Source organism: Nanorana parkeri, unplaced genomic scaffold (genome assembly GCF_000935625.1).
Source record: "Nanorana parkeri isolate BGI_ZX_2015 unplaced genomic scaffold, ASM93562v1 scaffold16, whole genome shotgun sequence".
In the NCBI taxonomy this organism is placed as follows: Eukaryota; Metazoa; Chordata; class Amphibia; order Anura; family Dicroglossidae; genus Nanorana; species Nanorana parkeri.
Genome location: NW_017306284.1, coordinates 895,166 through 915,927, shown reverse-complemented (window position 1 = coordinate 915,927; position 20,762 = coordinate 895,166). Strand labels below are relative to the sequence as shown.

Below are 20,762 nucleotides of genomic sequence, written 5' to 3'. Positions count from 1 at the left end.
CTTCACAGTTAGTTAAGGATTAGCTGTAGGAACAAAGACAATGGAGGTGAATTCCGGGCTTGTTACAGCCACTCTGTGCACCTTTTTTAAAACAAAATTCAACAGTGGTTTAAGAGGAAACAGAATGCAATAACATTGCTTGGATTCCAGTTATCTCTTATTTTATGGTGAGGATACTGACTTGGCAGTCTGGGGTTCTTGGCATTTACAAAATATTTGGCTTTTTATTCAAAAAGAAAAAAATATGAACCCTAATAACTAAAGCACAAGATCACATCCAGAACTGTATATTTTGTACATATAATGCACTGTTAACGCTCTACTACACAGTTAACAACTACATACATGAGTGTAAAAACCATAATATTCATATACCGTATATACTCGAGTATAAGCCGAGTTTTTCAGCCCATTTTTTGTGCTGAAAAGTGCCCCCCTCGAGTCAGCATCTCGAGCTGGTCAGGTTTCTTCTTACTTACCTCGCAGAGCGTCGCGTCACTGCTGCTCCGGTGGGCGGCGCTCCAAGCGGGGTCATCTGGCAGTCTCCGGGTCCTAATTTAGCAGAGCAGCAGTGACGCAACGCTCGGCGAGGTAAGTAAGAAGAAAAAAAAAAACCCTGCAGCGGCCAGTCAGGAGCAGGGGAGCAGGGATGAGTCAGCGGCGTGCTGGTCAGGCGAGAGGAGCTCCAGGTGGGGTTGTAATTTAGCTGGCAGGCACCTCTAAGTCAGCTAAATTAGGACCTCACCTGGAGCTCCTCCCACTGGACCAGCGCGCCGCTGACTCGTCCCTGCTCTCTCCGGCACACGGACACAGTGAGTGAGGGCAGATTTGGGGGGGAGATTTATTAAGCAATTATGTATTGTCTGCACTGTATTAGCAGTATATACTCTATATAGAGTATATACTGCTAATACAGTGCAGACAATACATTTACAATTATACTAACATGAATGTATTAAATGATCTGTATGTAGCCCTGTACTATGGATCATTTAACCCATTCATGTTAGCAGAGGATCATTGTAAATGTATTGTTGCAGGCACTCTATATGTACATGTACTATATACTACATATAGAGTGCACTGAACAATAGATTTACAATTATCCTCTGCTAATATGAATGGGTTAAATGATCCGTAGTACATGATATATCCCTGTACCCCCTTTTCCACTTACAGAGCTAGGCTTTTGTTTTTCTTTTAAATAAATATTCATGTAATTTTATTGGTATCTATCTTCATTTTGTACATTTACCAGTAGCTGCCTCATTTCCCACCCTAGGCTTATACTCGAGTCAATATTTTCCCCCAGTTTTTTGTGGTAAAATTAGGTACCTCGGCTTATATTCGGGAAGGCTTATACTCGAGTATATACAGTAGGTGTAGCGCCCTCTGCTATGTCGCTACTAAATTTAGTGTATATCTGGACTGTAATCAGTCTGGATGCTGATTTCTCTGAGTTCTGCAGGATTCCCGGGGTCTGGTGGATTGATTGCTTCCCCCTGTTGCTGGGTTGGGTCCTCAGCATACAGTGAGGGAGTATTCATCCTCAGTCTGTGACTATGCATCTGACTCTGACCAATGCCTGAGCAGGCTGACTCAGAGGTATGGCTGGGGGAAGGTGATAAATGTTTGGGGACACTTTCCAGAACTCTCTCTCTCCCCTGGGGCTCTCCCTGGGAGGAGGTCTGTGTGCTACAGAATGCTTGGCCTAGGCCTCAACATGTGGCAGATGCTGGGGGGCCTAGAAGCCTAAGATACTACAGGATGCCTGGTCTGAGCCTCAGTATGTGGCGAATGCTGGGGGCCCAGAGACCTTGAATGCTATTGGAAAGGAGCCTGATGGAAGCTGGGCTGGAGGTGGAATCTGCTTATTGGGGAGTGTCGCAGAGGAGCTGGTGAGAGCTACAGTCTGGACCCTGTAAGAGATCCCTCACCCTAATCTCGGGTACTATACTGAAGAAAAGTCAGTTGGCGCACTACAAGTCCTGTGACAGTTCTCCTTCAAAGACCTGGACTATTCCTGGCTGTTCTCTGTGCTGCTAAATTTTACTGGTCGCTCCCACGGGACCGTTGTGCTACTGTTTCAAGCTGTTGCTAAGGGAGGAGACAGAGTCCTTTAAATTGTTACTCGGGTATCCTGCAACCCTAACCCTCTCTCCCAGTTGCTAATGGGCAAAAAAATGCTAAAAAGACCCTACGACTCGAGCCTGTTCTATTCTAGAGTGTCGGTGTTGCTGGAGCTGAGAAAGAGGGGTCAGTGGCTGGCAAAATAGGAGAGACCTAGTTCATATTCAGCGGCTCTTTTGGGGGTGAGCGCTACTTAGGTAATATGTATGCTACGATGGGCTGACATAAAAGGAAAATTAGAGAGGTTTCCCACAGTAGCCAATCATTATTTAATGAGTATTTTAGGTATTTAGTTACCTTGGGCAACACAGCTTTCTACATCAACCTCAAGGTCTCCTCTTTTAGTATGCAGTGATTTTAGAGTTCCAGTCACATTTTACAATCTACTATTAGGGATGAGACATGGATTCATGGCTGCCTTGGATTTAGTGTGAATCTTGCTGGTTCGAAATTAGCAGTCCAGCCGCTGGTCAGTTTAATCCCCACTTTGTGTCAGATGTGACACTGTTATTTTTATGGCTCTGAAACACCTGCCTCCTCTTTCAATCTGGGTCTCTTCCAATTGCTCATATAATGCCCTGGAGCTAGCCAGTTTCTACCAAACCATACCTGAGGCTACAGATTGAATATTTCAGGAAGAACTGGGGGTATGCAGGGAATTTTATCTTTTTCTAACCATGAAGAAGATGCAAGTACCGTGCTGCAATAAAAAGAAGCTCACAAACTATGCTATCAAACTGTTGTGGCACTAGTCAATTTTAGCCAAGCCATACCTACCTTAATATCATTCAAGGCTCATGTAGCCAATTTAAGTGAGCAGCTGTAAGGAGGAATCGAGCGCAGAAGTCTCTATAGAAAACATACCTGCTTTAACATTTTTTTTTTTTTTAAAGACACCACCTTCAATTAGCATTTCAGATCTGATCTGGCAGCTACTTTTTCCAGAATGCTATTTATTGGACCTTTATCAAATAAGAAATAAATATATGAATGTATACAACAAGTGGGCATTAGGTTTAATACTCTTTTTTTTTTTTGCTTACCAGCTCATACGGAATCGATTTGCTACAAATGTTTTCTCAGCATTTCTGCACTAGGCACCCCAGACTTTGAGGCACGGATATCTTTCTGCTAATAATTACAAAGCTGGCAACTCCTTTTACAGCTTCACAATTTTTGCCTGTAGTGCTTATTTCTCAGCAGACAGGTGTGCCATAATAAGTCTTGCTTTCTGGAACACTCAAGATTTGCCTTCTGTGATTTATGGCCAGTGAAAGGGAAGCAGGGGAGAAGAAACGTGGGAGAGGTGAAAGAGACTGCAAGAGAGATGAAGATAATCTACATGAAACTGAGCTGCTGTATTAAATACATTGTAGAATAGTGCAAGTGATGTGAGAAAATAACAAAGCAATTTTAGAGAACCTTTAAAGAAATTTAAAGTCACTATTGCTTGTGTTCATTGCTGCCAAGGTGCCACCTGACCACAGACGTCTTGCATCAGACACTCCCAAGGCACCTAACATTATGCTGTGCCAGCAAGAGCAACTAAACACTATGTCACGGTTCTCTGCTTTATCCCACTGTTCCCAACCTTATTTGCTCGAGCAGCTTTGTCGACGTTATCACCAGTAGCAGTGGATTTACTACCTGTCATATTACCATCATCGAAAGATCAAATTCTATCCCCTCATTATTTAAAATTTGAACTCCAGACAAACCCCCAAATACACAGATTAAATCAATGTATTGTAGTGGTTTTAAATGACAAAGAATATGTATTTCTGTCAATTCAGAAATAGATATTCAATTCTGAGAATAACACAGATCTGTCACACAACACAGCCTGGCTGGCAGGGCATGAGACTTTATTTTTGTCTACTGCATTTAAGTTGCACTTACAGGTCTTGTCCCTCCTCCAGCCTAGGATGGACAGCGAAAGGAGCAGAAGCGGACCAAAGAGCTAATCTCTTTGTCACTCTGTTTTTTCTTGCTAGTATATAAGCACTGCAGCATGATTGACTGGCTTGTTGTGCTGCTGCTCCCTTTTTCAGCCTAAGCTCTGCTGTACAAGAGGCTGCTGACGGGCCAAATTTGGATACTAGCACTAAATGCACTCATTTGTATCTTTTATAGCAGTAAGGAGTTCAGCTTTAAATTTCCGTACTTAAATTTGAATGATAAAACAGAAGGTTCCAGATAAACTGTGGGAGGGATGACCTTACATGCTGACAGCCTGGCTCATTATGAGTGTCTTCCTATGCACAGCTGATGAGACTCTCTTGTCCTTGGGGATGGGGGGGTACTGGTAAGCAGCCGCACATTAATCCCAAATCTCATATCATAGTATCTATATCACAGTATCTGCAGTTTGGCACACATGACCATTTTTTTGCATGCACTTTACAGAATAAATTGTAGCCACGAAGAAAAATATCTTATATGACAACAGGCACAAAAGTTTACAATTGTATCAAATGCATTTTTTTTTTTACAGGTAACAAGAAAATCCAAATAAAGGAACATTACAAACAATGAAAACCACTATGCCTCACTGACCTTCCCCTTCCATTTACAGGTAGACCACACTGTGATAACGTACAGCCCATCACTATAGGGTAATTTTCTTTTTGATATTCTGGCTACATATAATCACCTTATTGGTTTAGCACACTTTGATGAAGAGAGGTGATGGACATTTTTGTCTTTAACAGAATATATTTGTACATCTGTTATAACTACATTCACTGATGCCAAATTGATTGATCAGGATAGACCTTTTTCCAGGTGACCGTTATTACTGCCCCGGAAGATGAGGAACCATTGGAGGGGCCAACAGGAACCTACCCCTTCCCTCTCCAAACAAATCGTCATGCATGTTAAGCATACTTAAATATTTGAACAGCACTTGTTAGACCTGGGAAAGGCAACCTTGGTACTCAAGTTGTTGTGGAACTACCAAGTCGAATAAGGCATTACCAGAGTTTAACAGCCACAGGCATGACAATCTGAGGCAGATGCATGGTGGGATTTGTATGGTGTTTGCCTACTACTGCATTAAACCATAACAATCAGACCTCTAGATCATATACAATCTGGCAGCTAAATTGTTATTGTCTGATTACATCTTTTAGTGCGACAGGTTCCTCGACCCAGCCAGGTGATGATAGAATTTGAGTTTAGATGGATTAGTGGTATGAGCAGACCAAAGATGGGAAGGTCTGTAATAGAACAAAGAGTGCCAAGAGACCTTCTTGCACCATACATACCATGTATTTTACATTGGCATATGAGAGTACAAAAACTCATTAAAAAGTTAGATCACTTGAATTCTTTTGCCCATGTAAAATACATATTTTATCACTTTATTAAAAGAAAAGGCCATTCATCACCTATGTCATCATGTAAGAGATAAACTGTGTTTTAATCTTTATTCACTCGAGAGGAACAGCAGGAGATCTGGCTCAGTTTTGCTCATGATGTTATGAACCTTGTGTTCTTTTTGCTTGTGTCTGGGGCTTATTTCATTAAGAACATAAAAGTACACAAGAAGACTACTTCTCAAGTCTGAATGTCTCAGGACAAGCTGTAGTTATCCATAAATAAAACTGTCAGACAGATGAAGCCAAGGCATCTATGGCACTGAAAGTCTTACAGGCAGTAAGCCATATTGAACAAAGAATGCTCATGGTGCGCTGGGTGTGAATGTCTAGATGAGAATCTTTGCTTTTAATTATGTTGCTGCTATAACACTATTTTACAACAGTTTAATAAAATCATATATGGATGCATCAACAGTGAACAGGTCTTCAAAAATTAAATGAACAATCCTTTGTTTTTTTGCCTGCAAATTAACTGTGATGACCTGTAAATTTTCTTTGTTACCTAAGCTCAGTGACCACTTTAAAGTGAACCTGTTCCCAGATCATGCACACCAAAGTACTTACATATTCTGAACTATGCAAAAAGTTTAATATCTATAGAGGTCCATAGACATAAACTGACAAAAGTGATTGCCATTCATCATTGTTTATTATATATTTACTGTAATAAAAATCAGACTTAGCTTTTGATTTTTGATTCTACAGAATATGTTAAAGCAAATGGCTTTGGGAAAAATGATGGGGCCCTTAACCCAATATTTTGTTGCCTTTACAATCATTGCAAACAAGCAATCTGTAGCTCTCAAAGAAGCTGTCACAGGTCAGCTCTATTGATCGGGAAGTAAGTAGAAACATGCAGCCGATCCGCTCACTTGCCGATCGTCTCCCCGCAGTGAGCGGTGACTGTCAGTGACCGCTCCCCGCAGGGATTCCCCCCGTCCCCTCGCCGATCCTCCAGCGCTGAGTGCAGGAACAAATGGGGGAGGGGCGGGCACAGCTGGCTTTGCCTCTAGATAGGCAGGGCCAGCTGTCATTCACACAGCTGGGTGGATCACAACAGTATTGTCGGGATCCGTCCCGGCTGCAACGCTCCCCAGTATAGTGCGGGAGTATATGTCCTCCCGTGACCCTAAAAAGAACTATGGGGAAAAACACTTACCCCATAGTTCTCTTTTAATGATATAAAAAATATATTACTAATCTGTTTGTTTACCTCAAATACCATATATTAAGTACTACACATCCACTGCTAAAAAGCTAACGATAACCCTTTGATCATCAAAATTGGGGTTTAGCTTTCTTCTGAACCTTCCAAATAAAACCATTAAAGAGTTTCACTTCTTACTAACCAAGATACAAATGTTCTTGTAGTGAATTACTAGTACCCTGATTTCACAAGCAAGTCCTGATCCAACCTATCTAAATTTGCAGCTCTAAGTTACTAAAAACACACCGGATGCTGGTGCTGGATTGATGACTGTATATTACACAAAAAGTTTAGAAACAGATTTTAAACTAAAAATGCTACTGTATATTCTTCCCATAGTAGTCTTCATTGCCTGTTAAAGTGTAAAATAATCTGAAAAGAAAACATGGTAGAATGCTGTGCTACTTTTGAAACTCTAAACCAAATACTACACAATATAATATATAGGCAATAGGTTTCTGAGGTCTGTGGCTGTTATGATGCAAAAAAGCTGCTTCAATTGTTGACACAAAAGCAGCAATCAATGGAGTCCAAAGGGAAGCCACAAGTAATATAAACCGAAAGCACTCCAGAGCATGTTATCTATTTTTTTCCGATAAAAAAACAAAACAAAAAAAAACATCTCTAATAAAAAAAGAGGATGTTTTTTAAAATTGTGATCTTTAAATATATTGGAGGCTGCTTTCCCTGCAATAGAAAAGTGGATAATATTTAAAATCCAACCCCTGAATTAACAACATACTAGTACCAACTCCAAATGCTGACAGAAATACAAAACAATTGCATCTAGTCAGATATAACAAGCTGAGGAGCACAAGTGACCAGGCACAGAATGTATGATTCCAACGCAAATGCATCAAATAGCAGCATGGTAATAAAAGGTTTGTTTTTGTTATCTGCATGTTATGAAACATGGCCGTTTTAGATATACAGGGGAGCAATTCAATTAAGCAGTTCTTCCATTATGGCCAGCGCCATAATTTACGAAATCCCTGCAACAGTTTTCTTGATATGTCCAACAAATTCTGGTATTTCCTACGTGCAACACTTTTACATCCTGGGGCTACAGATGTGACAAGTTCATTAAGAATTATCATCATATTGGTTATAAGAAAAGTTGAAGTAAATAAGACCTCTTCCACATCGGCGTAAACTGTGTACATATAAGTATTGAGTCCCAGACAGATTGACGGGCTATACACCTGACGGACAGTTACAAGAATCTGTCCAAAGTGGCACAATTTGTTGCACGAACGGGAGACAGATTTTGAATGAGTGTTTATTAATTCCAGGGACAGTGTTCTTATTTAAATAATACAATCAAGTTTAACAAGTTACCTTTCCAGATTCAAGCTCACTTTCAGACAGCAAAGGCAACTGAGACACGATCTAGTAACTCTTTGAAGTTCGACTAAAGCTATTAAAATGTTACGTTTTGGTCAATAACTTGCAAATCTCATCAGTTCAGTCTTTGAACCCGGATCGTGCTGCACCATTTTCACTCTAACAATCTGCTGCCGGCTGCAGCAGCTTTAGTAAAAAGGCGGCATTGAGGGATACCCACCCCCACCTCCCGATATATGATACAGGAAGTGAAAGGATTGCCATGTATGAGAATGGGAATTGTTTACAGTTTGAAAAGTATTTCATTTTAACAACATCTGTTGAAGTTCAGTAGGAAACACTTTGGAACACGAAGGCTTCCACATCTGAGAAGCAGACCGCCTTTTCTCCAGGACGACCGGCATACACAGTTACACAGCTGACTGTTCTCTGTGACTTCTCTCGCTCAGTACCTCTTACGTGCGTGCTTTTAAGTCTGGCAAGCGTGCCAGTTTCATTTAGAGTCATGTATTATTTCACCGAGATCTTGAATGCCTCTATTTGCCAGCCTGCCTGCCCTGATGATCAATATGGTTTAAATCACAAGGTGACAGAAGCCAGAGCATGATATTTCTACAGCAACAGTGCTATGTTTCAGATGCTAATATTTAAAAACATATATAAAATAGGCACGTTTTCATTTTTTTTATACAATAATGCTTAAAAAGGGGTTGTAATCATAACAAAGTGTTCCTGTCAATCCTTTTGTTTGAAGTCTGAAACCTTTAGGAAATAGCGCAGCCTGTCCTGTTACAACGATTTGTGGCAGGAGACAAATATACTGAAAGGAAATATTTACACCTGACATTTTTTTCAGTTATGTCACCTCATCTCGTAGATGGGGTATAGTAATGTGCTAAAAGAGTAATAAAAATGACTACTAGCCAAAATACAATCTAATTGAAAATAATGAATAAAAGTTGAATTTTGCTTAAAGTGATACTAAACTCAAAAGTTAAATCTTAAAAATGCATTTAAGTATCTTAACTATTAACATCAATGTAGTTTATTTGTGTATCACTCGGCTGTAGATCCTCAAATCATCTTTGAATTGGTGCTGACACTGTCCTTCCTTCTGCAGGGTGGCTACTTTTGTTTCCCATGGTCCCTGTGTGTGTTGTAAAGTAGTCACCGCTCCAAGCTCGCTCCTGTGATGGACTACTATCTCAATACAAATTAGTGAACAAAATGTGAGATTGTAGTCTATCAGGGTAGTAAACTTGGAGAGGTGGCTACTTTACAACACACCCAGGGACCATGGGGAACAAAAGTAGCCACCCTTCAGAAAAGCCTGCTATTGAAACAATAATGGCAGATGTTAGGAGCTTGGAACCCAGCTAAAGAGCACCCAACATTCCTACGGGCATAAGAGTTTTTAAGTAAACACCTGCTTGAGCTGACTAAAATTTTGCTGGAAAATTGTACAAATATATTCTTTTCATCTAAATCAGTGTTCAATTACACTTATGTGTTCAAAATACACTTTATAAAACATTTTTAATATTTAACAGCTTTTACCAGGAAAGAAGACATCCAAGACATCCAAGTGGTTTAGCTTTCCAGCAACAACCAAAACCTAAAACAGTGCAACAACCCCCTGTAAAGGAAACTCGCAGAATAACAATTTGGACACTACAGAAATAATACAATTTATATTTAAGTAAAACCTTACCAGACAAAAAAGGAATGATGAACAAATTACTTACTGATAAATATCTTTTCTCAATACACTCCGACTGAGTGGGTTGTCTGCTTGTGGGGCCATGGAAACTGATCCAATTTTTAGCACTAAGGTATCTTCATTCATAATTTGATTGGCTGATAGAGAAGAAAAAAATATGTAAATTTGAAAAACAAGTAATACACACCCTCCCTTCTACTAAAAGAGGACAGAAAGGACACAAACAAGGCCAGAACTCTCACATGAATATAAGCTCCTATAATGAAGTAATAAAGAGGTTACAAATTAAATACATCATTCATTGATTCCAGCCAAGTTGGTTAACTCCAAGGGTTAACTACAGTTGTATCACTAGTGGGACAGGATGGTACCCAGCAGATGTAAGCATTTGGTAGAATAGAGACATCTCTATGATTAAGCCCACGTGGTGAAATGCATGAGAAGCGCTGAAGTGGGAGAGATCCTATGGTGGTGTATATGCTGTATTTACCTGACATGTTGGACTTTGTATGGAATTACAACAATAAACTTGGATTTTACGTATTCCGATCTTGTGCGGCTGATTAGAGAGATATTGTTTAAGGGGTGGGAGCACACTGCAGCCTGCACCTGGTGTGCATACTGATGTACAGTCGGAGGTGGAATTGGAGCGATGAGGTTTGGCCTTTCTAGACATCATTCGTTGATATTTTAGTTTCAATCTAAACTGTATTTATAGAGCACTTGCATATTATGCATTAATTCATGAAAGCAACAGAAAGTCCATATTTTAGTAACCTAGGGAAAGCCTACAGAAAAACAGTGAAAACATATTAACTCAATTTGGATAGTGTACCAGGTGTGCAAGAGTACAAATCATGTACCCACCATTTTGCACCAGCTGTTACCCTGTTTATAGTGACTGAAAATATTTAAGTGACATTAAAGGATATTTTTTTCCCCTCCCCAATGTTAGTGTAAAGACTTACCTAAAATGATGCCTCTTAATCCGATCATCTTCTACTTTCCTGTCGTTTTCAGATGTCCCTCCAGCGCTGGTGCAGGTCTCCGATCCAACGCTGACTCCTCTGTCCTTCTCTCCTCTGATGTCCTACGGAGTCTGTGCGGGTGCACTCTGCTCCATAGACTTACCTTGTGTGTCTCTCCTCATCTCCCGGCCAAACATCTGAACTGCACATGCGTCCGCCCCAAGATCCTTTGCGGCCGCCTGAGACTCTTCAGATGTTCGGACGGGAGCGTGCGGCAAAGACACAGGTAAGTTTAAACCTGTTTCAAAAGGTTTTTAAAAAACGTTTTTGCATATATCTAAATGCAAATTTGACCACAGAAATCAATTTCTTCAACTTTGGATCGCTTAAGAAAAACTGTCAACGCTCAACACGAGATAAATACGATTTAAATTCCATTCTAGTACACTATCATTAAACAGCAGTAAATGGCATGAAACTAACATCATGGGCATTTCAAACTTAAGCATCCCTAATCACAGCTATGATTAGGGACACAAAGTCCAAAGAACATAAGCTATTTTATTGCAATTCCTGTGGTTTTATTGAAGACAATCAAATGGAATTTAAACCGCACTGTTCAAGTCGTCTAGTGCCATATTTTTGGACTCACCCAAAAGCTTAATTTGTCTATGATATGTCAGAGTAAAACCTGAAATTCACTAGGGCGCAAACATTGCTGGTAAAGTGGAGTGGAGTGGAGATGGAATATGGAGAGAGTATTTTGCATTTAACCCCCCATCCACAAAGAGGATTTCTCCTTTAATATTTAAACCAACCTGCTACATTTGGTTGTCTTTCTTCAGCTTTGGGAATGAACACTCTGATGACACTAGCATTGATGTAGATCAATGGAAGACTCCGAGAGGTTAGTGTGTGTGACCTCATGGGTTGCCCAGATGACTTATGTTTCTCCTTTTGGCTTCGAGCTCGCCTAGCTTCAAAAATACTTGAGATTGCATTAAGCAAAGGGAAAAATAGGACAACATCAAAGGCTTGTGCTGAAATTAAGATTTCATGAAGGAAGTGAGGAGAACCATCTGATGAACCTTCACAAAGCTTCTGAAAGTTCCGAGAAGTCCTTTCACCTCTAGTGGTCAACTTGTGGCGCACGTTCCTGGTCACAGCTTTGGTGTATGTGAGAGAAATAAAGCCATGCTGTTGGTGAGAACTCTCTAAGAGTTTTGCTGTGGTCTGTGTAGAACAGAAGGGGGTAGAACACACAATAGGCAGTACCACAATTAGTAATGCAGTAAAACAGAACATATACAACACACAAATAGAAAAGTCAAGGCCTTTATAGTTATAGGTTCTAGAAACTGTACTTGACATGAATTACTTTTATTTCCCTGTACCATTCCTATTACACCTGCATTCAGTAAATGAAGGATTAGACAGGTTCGTTTTGATGTCTAAATAAGCATGGACAAAATGTGAAGAAACCAATTTATCGGAGTACTGCAGGTAGCAGAAAGAATGCTACAGGGGCAAAAAGAAGAAAATCATAAAGCTAGATGGTACCAACATTTCCTTGAAATCTAATAGAGCATGAATATATTGTGAATAAGTGTTTCTAAGATAACATTTTTATGAAAATTAATAGTTTAAAATGTTACATTATTTATATATACGTAAGACAAAACAATGTGGTATATAAAAATATAAAAATAAAAGTGGGAATAAAATAGAATTTCAATTTACAGCATTATTTTTAATAACATTTCTAATTAGGTCTGAAAGAAAAAGCTCTTTCACCAGTTCTGAAAAATATATTTTATATTAAAATTTAGGTTTTTAAGATAGTTCAACAACATGTGTCAGGAGGCTATGTAGACCCCTTTTATAAACTGAAATCGTTTTTTAAACACAACTTTTTTTTTGTATAAGGCAATTTGAGAATAGTCTTATAACTGGAACTATCTCCTTGTGTGGAAAGATTATTGATATTATACTAATGCATAACGTAGAGTAGGTCTGAATCAGGAAAAAAAACCTCTGCTCCCACATAACAACAGGAGCTTTCCTTTCAGTTATGATTATACAATTGAAGGGCTGGTAGAGCCAAAAAATAAATATTTGGAGTTCTTAAATAAACCAAGAACAATAAGGTTTAGTATTTTAAAAGTATTCAAATATAAATTAATCAAGAAAACACTGAAGAGGGCACCAAGAATTTAAAACATGGCAAACTGCCCCTTGTTTCACCAGGTTTTAATTATTTTCAGGGCGAAATATGTTAGGGAAATCACATTTTACATGTTGAATATATCCACACAGATAGACATAGCCATAGTTGACATAAATATTGAAGAATGAACGCATTTCTGAAATAAATATAAAAGAACAGGATTCTGAAAGAGCTTTTTCCGTGACCCAAAGTGGTTGGCTATTAGAGCAGGCAAAGCTACGCAGAGCAGCTAGTGGGCTCTTTGGTAAACTCTTAGACCATAGAAATGTATTAGCATTAAAATTCATCATTCAGGAGAACTTCCATCAACCTTATAAATATAGAATAAATGTGGCTGCAAATATTTTCCATAATATAATATCATGGAATACCATATACCGGTATGTAAATAAATACAAATAAATGATCAAATCTAGCAGGAGAAATAGAAGGGTTGATGGAGGTTCTTTATCAAAATCAATATGAAAATCAGATCTTACAGATGGGAAGAAGCCAGAAAAGTTACTGAAGGGGTCTTGCTTGCTGACGGGTCGAACCAATGTGGTACGTCTGTTCAGCTTGTCGGTACATGAAAGGAAAACGCCGCCATATTGCCCAAGACACCAACAGTTTTCACCAAGACTTCAAGATTTTTTACAAAGGGTAGAAAGAAGAAAGAAGAAAAATTGCAATAATAATAAGCTGGTAAATATGGTGGATTTCCTTTCTAGTTCAATAACCACAATGAGGTCTGCAAAGTGTATCAATCTAAACAACCAATAATTTCCTGACTGGACTAATATAAGTAGAAATCCAATTGGCTGCTAAAGGTTTTAGCACTTTATACATCCTAACTGTTCTCTTCATTTTCTCTGCAAACAAGCTCAACTACATATATACATAAAGCCATTATATGACATGTATTTTGTAAAGCAGACCCTGTTCATTGATGACTCATTACATTTTCAGTGATATCTAATTCTCTCACAAGAATTTCCAGGGTATTAAAATTCCTTACTTGCCTGAAACCGTCCTCTGTACTAACAGAAAGAGGTCCACATCTCTCATAGGCCTTTTCTATGCTACTGCAGGCAGCCTATCTTAGAACTGTTCACAGTACTTGGCAGAAATGTCCAGCCATGAGAGAGAGAATCATTGTATTTTATTTTTGCTTCAAGTTCAGATAACTTTGTGGAAGCAGTATGACGAAAAGGAACCTCTGCGGTATTACAAAGCAAGGCCTTTCAGTTTTCATCCAAAAGTATTTTAAGGGCTTTTGGATGAAACAAAAAATGTCATTTTAAACTGATAAACACCCCATGTGTCTTGTAAATGTAATAACCAGATCGGTAAATATCACCATCCTAGCTGGAGAGTCTGAGTCCATTATTGGTCAGCTAGGGACGCCAACAATACCAGAACTTGCATTTTAACAATGCAGCAAGAGTTATCCACCGCTGCTCATTCAGAGTTTACCAGCGCACTATAAATCTGGGAGAAAGAAATTTTTTGATAGGTGAATTTAGCGCAAAGCGTGATTAGGCTTGTGGCAAATGATTACAAGAATAAACCATTATTTAAAGGAGTTTACCGACATTAGGCTATTAATGTGTCAGCATAACTATTGTGTAGAACATTAGAAGACATCTTCCTTTATGTTTTCTAGAGTTATCTGTATCTTCCAGGCTCATTTGTCATGTTAGTTGCAGAATTTATTCTTGCTACACCACAATGTGAATGTAGCATATCTCGTGCAGGCAACACTGCACAACAGGGCATACCAGAGCAACAAACTCTTTCAGATGGCATTAACCATATCTGAAAAAGCAAATAATTTACTGCAACAGCCAACAGTTAAATGTGACCGGGACATTGTACTCGTATATGCAAATTAGAAATCCTTTCTTTTGTATCCTGGCTATAAAGAGTTACTTCTCATCTGGCCATCTGACTTTCTTCAGGTACAGAGAAGGCCAACCAAGGGCAAATATTTGCAGCAGCAAAGGGATTAATGCACTCTCTTCACCTAAAGGGCACAATGATTATTGATGATTTTCTACTTCTTGGAAAGCTCCTCTAATATTCACTGAGTGAGGGCATTCCCTTTACATTCATTTAACATTACTACAGTCAGAGAAAGGAAAAACTATACCAAACAAGGTCTCTAGTAAGGATAAGTTTATTCTTGTCATCACTGGCAGAGGTTAAAGGATCACACGGGTCAGAATGGAGGCTAGAGCTTTGATAAGTAACTTAGTGACTACATTCTCACCACAGGTTTCTCTTTGCATTGTAGGAATATTCCAAGAAAAACTCCTGCCTGCCAACTCTCACCTGGCCTGTAATAAACACAATGTTACCCTTGCCTGTATTGCACATCAGTGATAATCCATCTCAACATGGAAAGTGGCAGATTAAACCACCTTCTGGCTTCTTCCATCTCTCAGGGGCATTAGACTAGAGAGATAACCTTTTGCAGGGTTCCATTTGTGGCCTTCCCCACTACAGGGTCTCACTTCCCTGGCTTTATAGTATGACAGGGGTCGGTTAATCACATAACAACCACTATCAAGTGAAATAAATAAACATTCCTGCATGATGCACTCTTGTAATTTTCACATCAGACGGACCAGAGATTATATGAACAGAGTGGTTGAAAACAAATTATTTGAGAGATAAAAGAGGCTGGTGGGTGATGTAACCTACTTGTGTCCAGATAAAACTGATGCAACGTCTTGATCAGTATACTTCTCAGATAGAAAGGAGTAACCCACTGTCCCCCACCCCCAACCCATATTCCCTCATCAATGTAACTGTCAGCCAAGAACACACATTAAACAAGGGCATACATAATTTCAGTTTAGTATCTTGGTAGGATACACAGTGCACAAATAACAGCACATGGGGAATTAAGAACACATTAGCAGGAAGGATGAGCAAAATTTATTTTCAGCAAACTAGATTACTACCATCTTGAAATCAGTTTGTGATGTCAATGTAACAAGCAGATAATGGGAAACAGGAATAAGACTGGTTTCTAATTAACAGGTTGTGGATCTCCATGTTTTTCTTTGTAGCCAAAGGACCTAAGTTTTTCCACAAACAGCATACAGAGGCTACTTTTAGAGCAAAGGCACAGTTACAGACTAAAGTGTGGTCACAATGGATAAATACAAAACTGAAGGTGAAGAAAAAAAGTGAATTGCGGTTTGCTAACCAAAATATTTGCAATCCTTCTCAATCATTCTTGTGAACACCTCCACCATGCTAAAAATCCATCAGGGTGGGTGACACCATTATTTAGAATCTTTGGACGTGAGGTCTTTTTGCCAGTCTGCCAACCCCAGCCATTGCCCACTGATGGGGTCACCCCCATGCTCTCCCTCTTCTATGTCGCGGTCTTTAGAGACCTCCATCTCCAGTGTCTCCAGGCTGAATTGTTTACAGTGTTGGCATTCCATATTTAAAACAAACCTCAGCGTTTCTAATTTAGAGCAAAGCGTTGGGTTTCTGTTATCTTTCTTTCGCTCCCCCTGCTGTTCTGTTTAGTGGCAGGAGCCAAAGAAAATGCCTAATACTTCGGGGTATGGAGAAGGATGTGATTCATTCCATGTGACAGTGCTGGACCAATAAGCCCATGGCCCTGTGGATGCTTCGACCCAGTGACTTGCAGCTTACACAGGGCCTTTCTTTCGCTGCTAATGGCTACAAAGAGTGGTGGGGAAGCAAATGGAAGGTTCATCCATATTGCAAACAGGGAAGATTTCATTGCTGGGATCATAGACATACAAGACCCAGTGGAAGCCTGATCATTATTTATGAAGAAAACACTGTCAAGTGTCAAGTCCAACCAATGTAGTGGAGACCTCATATCTTCCAACCTTCTAAGATGGAAAAGAGGAACACATTTTAGCACACAAAGTTTAGACAATGAAAAGCATCCCCTATCATGTAGACCATGGTGTATTTACAGTGTATTTACTTTTACTATAAACTAGCTTTAAAAACTAACCAATGACATAATCTGAATGATGTTTGAAGTTTAGTGCAACTACCTGGCAGCTAAAATAGAACATTCATTGATACAGATTGCAACAGGCAGGGGAACAGAGGGATTTGGCTAACAATGAGGAACAGTAGCTATGGGGACCTACCCAGAAGTTAATCTCTTTTTGCATATAATGTTTAACACTCTTGCACTGGCCTAGTTTTAGCAGTACATTAAAAGCAAGGAAACTAGGTAACTGTCTTTACCTGCTCCTATAATGATCGATGTTGAAGCTTTCAATCTTGCATTTCACTTTAGTATAGACATCTTGGACATCAACAGAAGCATTGAGGTCCTCCAGTTCACTGACTACACAGATCTCTGAAAAATAAAGTTAGAAAACATTTATATACAGTATATATAAAATGTTTTGTCCCTGTGCCCTCTGAAACATGGGTAGATCTTGCATTATTTAAATAGATAACTAAACAACGACAAACATGCACTGCTAGGGCAGCGGCATAAAGAATAGTATTTAGTAAGACACCACTGTCTAAAACAGATCAACAGATCAGCCATAAGCAGCTGATTTATAACTGGATGCTCTGACAATCACTTCAAGTTAGCAGCTAAACAGATCTTGTACCTAACTGACAACACACAGAATTTTGTAATTTCAAGAAAGCCATACTTGTTCCTTTATTTCCGGGATCCACAGCAAAGAGTTTTACTGTAACTTTGGGTAACATCCACTGCATCCAGAGACTGACTCGACCGCTGGACACTCCGATATTACTTGTTGTTTGCTCCAGGGTAACTGAATCAGAAAATGGTGAGTCCTCTGCTGCCTGCATAGAATCTCCCTGTATGGAGAAGTAAACAGAACCTTAAAGTGTAGCTATTATTTACATTTGCAGCAAAAATCACTAGATTGCAAGCTCTCACAAGCAGGGTCCTCCTAACCTACCTGTGTTGAATTGTATTATAACTGTACTGCCTACCTTAATATTGTAAACTACTACGCAAACTGTGGGTGCTATATGAATCCTGAAGAATAATAAAATAAAACATCCTACAGTCTTTACAAATATGTATTTTTTTCTGCCCATTTCCTTTTTCTACGCTTTTGTCAGTACAACTTACTACCTAATTAGGTAGTACTAAATTATTATCCAATGTCCCAAGAACACACACACATACTCCCAAAGGGCCATTTTAGGCAGTGGCCATATACTATACTAATATGTTCAAGATTGCTATAGGAAACATTGGTCCCTAAAGGAAACCCACGCACAGTTAGAACATACAAACTTGTATACTGCATGGATGACTTCCTTGCTGCAGGGGAGAGTATTAGCTACATAGACTGTGCAATAATGAAGTAAAAAAAATAATAATAATAACTATGCCGATCACCATGCAAGTGCCATTTTTCCAGAGCATTATTGAGAAAGAAATAATCCAATTGGCTGCTAGTGACTATAAAAAAACATCCATAGCTTACAGTATCTCCATCCACAAGAACAGCAGATATTATGTATGACTTACAAATGGACAATAGTTTAACAGCATACAGTCAAGAGTTTATGAAACTGTGAAAGATAAATGAGGATTATGTATATGATCCGGACACCTGGCTCACCGAGAAAATACAGTATTTACCAGTGTCATTCAGCTTCATTATCTGGATGTAAATTGTGTACACTATGTAGACACTCGAGGAATAAAAAAATAATGCAATGTATTTACTCAAGTCATTTGGCCTGATTAGCCAGGTTGTGCCGTTGAGTGGCTCGTAGATCTTTCCATCAAATTTAGCCACATGAAATGCTGTAATAGGCACATTCCAGCATGGGTGGTCTTATGAAAGCTTGCATAACACTGGTAAGAGCTGTATACTTTTACAACAATTACAATGTTAAAGGCTGAAATAAACACACTTAAAAGATGCCACTTGGCAAGGTTCACTGTGAAGGACAAAAACATAAGGGAGGGACAAGAAAGGGGGAAAATTAACTCAGTGTGGGAAAGCAAAACAGGTCAAACATGGTTTGTAACAACGTAATAAATTAGGGATTATTACTACACTTATATATATATAAGTCTCTGGGACGACTTTACCACTAAGCTCTAATAGGGGGATGTAAAATTCAGCTCATGCTGTATAAAAACATACATGTTAACATATTCCACAAAGCACCTGCCGTAGTTTGTACTGCAAAATTATATTCATTTTGGATGTTGCGTACCGGTTGCAAATGTGCTTAAATGTTGATAAGGTTTTCAAAGGCACCAACATGCATCAAAGAAAACATTCTTATTTATTTAGTTTTGCACAAACTAAAACCAGGTAAAACATTTTTAGATTGTAAGCTCGGATGAGCAGGACCTCCCATCTTCTCTTTCATTGTATTTTAACTGTACTGTCTTCCTTTATATTGTAAAGCACTGTGCACACTGTTGGTGCTATATAAATCCTGTAAATAATAACAACCACATCACAGGATCCCTGTCATCACTGATGGGGGCTTATGATACTTGTGAGGGATCTGTAGCCCTAATTCTACTTTGTCTTTCTATTCTAGATACACTGCTGGGGGAAGTCTCTCTAGATCCAATCCAAGCTATGTGGTTCGGTCAGCAGGGATCTTGTGTTCACAGATGTTACTGTCAGAAACCATCTACTACTGCGCAGGGTACTAGAGGGAAACGGGCACTTGCACGTATGCGCGTGTGCCATGGAAAGGCCACGCAAAAGCGTGCCAAAACGGTGCACAACAAGTGACACTGTCTCCTAATAGATCACTCTAATTAAACTGGCCTGCCTGACTCCAAGTTGCTGGATTGTCTTCAGCTTACCTGTGTTCCTGACCTTCTGTTTGATAATCGCTGACTTCTGACCCGGCTTGCCCCTGACCACGTTGATTGCTGCCTGCCCTTGACCTTGCTTGTTTACTGGATCTGCCTCCTGCTTGTGTACCTTGCTGTCCGACTGGTGTGACCCCTGGCTTGTCTGACCATGATCTTGGATTTTGCTCTGCGCCACCCTGCCTGCCTGGTAGTGTCTTCAGCTCCACTTGTCCCGATCCAGTGCCCGGACTCCAGCTTGCACGGTGTGATCACCACTGGCCCTTTGCCACTCGCTGTCCTCTCAGACTCTGCCCCAAAGACTTCCCAACTCCAGAGTCTTTGGGACACGAGGTGCAAGGGAGGCCTCCTCATCCATCCAATCTTCCATCAGGCAGGGGCGGATCCAGAGTCTATTCTCGGGAGGGGCACTGCCAGAAAATTAAGTTTTGCTTACAGAACGGTTAATATTTTATTTAAGACGGTTTCCCGGCCAACCACAATTAAGCCGGCCAAACAACATGCAGCCGGCTTCCCTGGCAATCAGGAAGCCGGTTGGCATGTCATTACCCGCTACCGGCTTCCTGATTACCCGGGAAGCCTGCTCCATGCCAGTGGAAGCACCGGTATTGGTATTCAGTAGCGCCGAATACCAAAAGCAAAATATCAGTACTCGTACTTGATACCGAAAAACCGGCATTGGAGCATCCCTAGTTTTGATTAAAACTATTTTTTGTATTGGGACAAGTAGATTGTCATGAAGGGCAAGTAGATTCGGCCCCCGCTTTAGCCCTTGGACAAGTCGGTTTTAAAAAAAAACTTCCACACCCCTGATTACACAACAATGCAGAATACCATCAGCTATAGAGGACTACAAATCCCAGCAATAATACATTATACAGCAATGCAGACTGCCAACAGCTATAGAGAACTACGATTCCCAGCAATACCATTATACAGCAATGCAGAATA

At 39.8% G+C, this 20,762-nt stretch overlaps 1 protein-coding gene across 5 annotated transcripts in view; it reads right to left on the bottom strand.

The window, feature by feature from the left end:
• VPS13B (vacuolar protein sorting 13 homolog B) overlaps positions 1-20,762 on the bottom strand; it is a 761,266-nt gene that overhangs the window by 310,758 nt on the left and 429,746 nt on the right. For 3 of the 5 annotated variants that reach the window (XM_018559336.1, XM_018559322.1, XM_018559329.1), the window contains exons 25-29: positions 17,635-17,806; positions 17,210-17,324; positions 13,456-13,597; positions 11,568-11,982; positions 9,807-9,918 (exon numbers count right to left, since the gene is read on the bottom strand). In XM_018559336.1, the coding sequence (XP_018414838.1) occupies positions 9,807-9,918; positions 11,568-11,982; positions 13,456-13,597; positions 17,210-17,324; positions 17,635-17,806 (956 nt within the window). Of the gene's footprint in view, positions 1-9,806; positions 9,919-11,567; positions 11,983-13,455; positions 13,598-15,227; positions 15,295-17,209; positions 17,325-17,634; positions 17,807-20,762 lie in introns of all 5 variants that reach the window. The other 2 variants (XM_018559352.1, XM_018559343.1) reach the window with 1 other exon arrangement.